At 38.5% G+C, this 4,169-nt stretch overlaps 1 protein-coding gene across 1 annotated transcript; it reads right to left on the bottom strand.

Moving 5' to 3' along the window:
- Positions 1–2,693: 2,693 nt before the first annotated feature.
- LOC146973106 (G protein-coupled receptor 4-like) lies at positions 2,694–3,931 on the bottom strand. The gene is made up of 3 exons (XM_085801022.1): positions 3,731–3,931; positions 3,399–3,586; positions 2,694–3,289 (listed from the first exon to the last, which is right to left on the bottom strand). Exons 1-3 carry the CDS (start codon positions 3,929–3,931, stop codon positions 2,779–2,781), a joined length of 900 nt encoding a protein of 299 aa, XP_085657148.1. The 3' UTR covers positions 2,694–2,778.
- Between the last annotated feature and the right edge of the window lie 238 nt (positions 3,932–4,169).

Genomic DNA, 4,169 nt, shown 5'->3' with positions numbered 1-4,169 from the left:
TGCAGAGTCTAAGTGAACCAATGGACTATTATCAGTAAAGACTGTCAACTGTGTCCCCAAAGATAATCTTTGAATTTCTCAGTTATAGCCCACTTTAACGTGAGGAGTTCAAGTTTGAATGAGCTATAGTTTTTATCATTACGCTCATTCGGGCTTAAGGCTCAACTCGCGTATGCTATAACGCTTTCTTTGTCCCCCTGTACCTGAGACAACACAGCACCCAGGCCTTTGAAACTGGCATCAGTGTATAGTTTATAAAAGGTAGTTTAAAATCTGCATACGCCAGAATTGGGGAGCTCACCATCTTTGCTTTAAGGTATTCAAAGGCTTCTTGGCAGCTGGGTGTCCAATATACTGGCTGAGTTTTTTTTTATGTTAAAAGAACTTACAACAAATCTACAGTTGGAAACTCTTCATGAGTAAAAGTGATCGTGCTGCAGATTTTGTCTATATCTATAAAAGAGATTACTTGGTAATATAATAATGATGAACCTTTAATTGACAAAAAGACAGAAAAAAACCTTTGTGTTACAGTGAATATGTAGTGAGACACGGTGTTGTAAATCATCTCAGAGGACAACAGTATCTCATATGTCTACCTTTTTTCTTCAAGTTTTCTTTTTCTCCTTCATTCTCTGCCTATTGATATCATTCATGCTGATATCACTGTTACTATTCATCCTGCAATGACACACACAGGCCAAAAACTTGTCTGCAACCCCTTTCCTACTGAAAACATACAGGAACAAGTCTGCAAGAGGACAGAGCTTTAGCAAAAGGTCAGAGACAAACAAGAAGGTATCACTAATCTCTTCTGCAAGATACCTAATGAGGCTGGGCAGGAACAACATTGTGTAATTAAGTAGCACTAAAACCAAAATGGCCAAAATGGCCACAATTCGTCATTTTTCATCAAGAGGGACACTGATGGCTGCAGACAGAGCTTTAATGGTCCCAAACAGGAAGAATATGAACAGAGGGAAGGGAAGGAGAAAAAAAAGTGCATAGGTGATTTTTCTCATATAATAGTTAGTCGCAAAATAGTAAACAAGACCAAATACAAAGACTAAAAGAAGGATCCAGACCACGACACAGACCACAACTTGATGTTTCGTCTGAAGCGGTACCACAGCGGCCAGGCGATGACCAAATACCTGTGTCTTGTCTAATGCAAGAATTTGTATCTTGTGTCACGGAGGCGATTTGTCATCGAATATAGGGTAGGCTACTCCTTATCTCTGCCCCACAGGAAGTAAACAGAAATGTTTTTTCTCTTCATATTGCTGAGGTTAAAAAAAATCCATTGAAAATATGTATTACCACAGCATGGTTTTTTGGTGGTTCCCTGAACACAACCTGACAACTCCAAGCATGGAGAACATCAAAGTGATATAAACTTTGCTTTCCCAACTAAAGTGTAATAACAAATGAACTTTTAATAGACAAAAACAGAAGTGTTTTGTTTTCAGTGACTATTGAGTTACATGTCTTGCTTTATCTAATCTTCACCACTAATGAATACAGACGTAGTTTTCTAGGGAATTAATTGCTAAGAGTGACATTCTTGCTATAAACTATAAATGTTGAACTTTCAAAAGTTGAGATATTAATAAAATACTGGACACAATACCTCATTTCACTAAGAATATACAATCTATGAGCACAGCAGCAAGAGCTCCCCCTGCTGGTCTTTGCAGACATGACCAATCAATCACAAGCACCATCCCTCAGAACAGGCTCAGCAGTTAGATCATAGATCAATTCTTTTGGTAGGTTGGTTATTTTTAAACTTTATAATGTGTATAATGTGTATAATGTATAATGTTTTCAACTCCATTTTAATGATTTTAACACCTTTCATTTAAATTAAACATTTTAACCTTTTTCACAGGACTCAACTATTTATAGCAATGGTAATGGACTTGCACTTGTTCTACCTCTTGAGCCAGACACCCACTTAATCATGACTTCTCTTTTTGTGCTATGACTGTTCTTGTCGCCTGTTGAATTTTAATGAATGATTGATAAGCTTCTGAATAAAATCAATCTATCACATACACTTGTTATAAACTGCTTCTGTTAGTCTTTGTTAGGCCCTGGTAACAGGAAGGAAGAGAAGAACACATGGACACGCTGTAGCTTCCCACAAGTCAACTGTTGTATTTTTCCATGTTAGCAACATGTTCTCTATGCAGGCTAAACAAGACATAATCAATCAACAACATATTGACACTTTCACCAAAACTACTATCAACTTACAGAAAGAAAAAAAATAACCAAATCAAGGTTTCAAAATGTAACTCATATCATATTACAGAAGGTGGATAAAATGATTTAAATAAAAATAATCTTTTTATCTTTCTCAGTCTCTTCTAGCTGGAAGGCAAGAGCAATAAATTACAAACAACACCTTAAAACTATTGAAAAACACCGGTTGGGCATTATTTATAAGCAGGAGAAGGTTAAAAATGCTGCAAACAGACATAAATAAATGTTGAAGTATGAGAGAGATATGGTTGTAACAGCACAGTGATCAAACTGCCAATCATCTCAGGTATTGAAAGGACAGAAAATTACAATATGAACTTTTTATGTATATTTCCTGAAGCTGTCACAGTGCAGCACAACAGACGAAGCCACAATTAAACGTCTTAACGTTTGAAATCAAAGTCAGAAGATGACAGTGTCTGTCTTGTCTCCATTTGCCTACATTTCCTCTTCTATTTTCTATCTGTCCTTGTTTCTAACTGGAGCAACTGTTTATAATTTTGTCATCATTTATGCTGTTGTTCTGCTGATGTCACTGTCACTGTTCACCCTGCAACGACACACAAAGGCCAAAAACTTGTCTACAGCTCCTTTCCTACTGAAAACATACAGAAACAAGTCTGCAAGAGGACTGAGCCCCACAATAGCTTGAGAAACAATCCTGAAGGAATCATGAGTCCTTGCTTCTTCTGCAAGGAACCTAATGATGGTGGGCAGGAACAACAGTGTGTAAATAAGTAACACCAAAACCAAAATGGCCACAATTCGGCGTTTTTCATCAGGAGAGACACTGGTGACTGAAGACAGAGCTTTAATGGTCCCAAACAGGAAGAATATGAACAGAGGGAGGGGAAGGAGGAGGGAGGCAGCGAGGATGACTCCTGAGAGCTCATAATCAATCCAGAAAATGAGTGAGACCCGAAAGAAAAGAATAACAGTCCAGACCACGACACAAACCACAACAGAGGTCTTAATGTTTTGTCTGAAGCGGTACCACAGCGGCCAGGCGATGACCAAATACCTGTAATACACAGACACACACATCGTCTTCGTGGAGCATCTGAATTATGATGAAATAAAATGTTCAGACAGGGGAAAGTTACACATACACTGAGTAGACTGATAGCTACCTTTCCAGGGAAACACACACCATGAAGCCAATGCTGGTCATCACACCAAAATCGTATGTAAATTCAGCGATTTCATCGATGATCAAATTCTCAGGTTTTGCCACATCAACGATCATGGAGCAGAACTGAATGAGGTCAGAAATGAGAAGGTTGATGATGTAGATCGGAGCCACTTGACCGTTTCTGACCTGCAGGAAAACATTAAGAAGAGTAAACACAGTGGTTGGAAACATGTTGTGAGCTGATGACATGTTTTTATCTTGTTCTGCTGAAAATTGCACTCATATGAATTTGTCATCAAACTCTTCCTCAGTCATGAACTGAGTTCTCACCTGAGAGTAAAGTCCATAGATGGCCACTAGGGTCAGTGGGAGGCCGATACTGATGATGATGCACAACACCACATCCCTGATGAATAAACCTTCTATAATGATGCTGGTGTCGTTGGTGATGTTTCTTCCATTGTCGTACTCCAGAGTGCTGTTATTGTAGCTTTTGTCCACTGAGATGTTGTTAATGTAGAAATCTTCCATCTTCCTATATAAAATTTGTTGTTAGAGAGAAGAGCATGTATTTTAATGTAGACCTCACATCGTTCATTGATAATACTGAAGCTATGAGGTGAATCTGGTCCTCGGGTCTATTTAGTCAAACTGTGAGGTCATTCCTCAAACCTACAACGAGACCTGTGACTTTTCAAGTCATGGCTTCCAAATCTATGGAGCTCTCTCCTCGTGTGTCTGTGATCCATCCTGTGATTGCTTCAGGAAA

Source organism: Trachurus japonicus, chromosome 15, assembly GCF_045865225.1.
Source record: "Trachurus japonicus isolate A0001 chromosome 15, Traja_1.0".
NCBI classification, from domain to species: domain Eukaryota; kingdom Metazoa; phylum Chordata; class Actinopteri; order Carangiformes; family Carangidae; genus Trachurus; species Trachurus japonicus.
The sequence above is the reverse complement of the archived record's forward strand: the minus strand, read 5'-3'. Positions and strand labels throughout refer to the sequence as shown.

Coding starts and splice junctions, on each gene's coding strand:
- LOC146973106 (XM_085801022.1), bottom strand. CDS start 3,931: ATGGAAGATTTCTACATTAACAACATCTCAGTGGACAAAAGCTACAAT. Junction 3,587..3,730: donor TCTATGGACTTTACTCTCAG/GTGAGAACTCAG, acceptor GTTTTCCTGCAG/GTCAGAAACGGTCAAGTGGC. Junction 3,290..3,398: donor GTGTGTGTTTCCCTGGAAAG/GTAGCTATCAGT, acceptor TGTGTATTACAG/GTATTTGGTCATCGCCTGGC.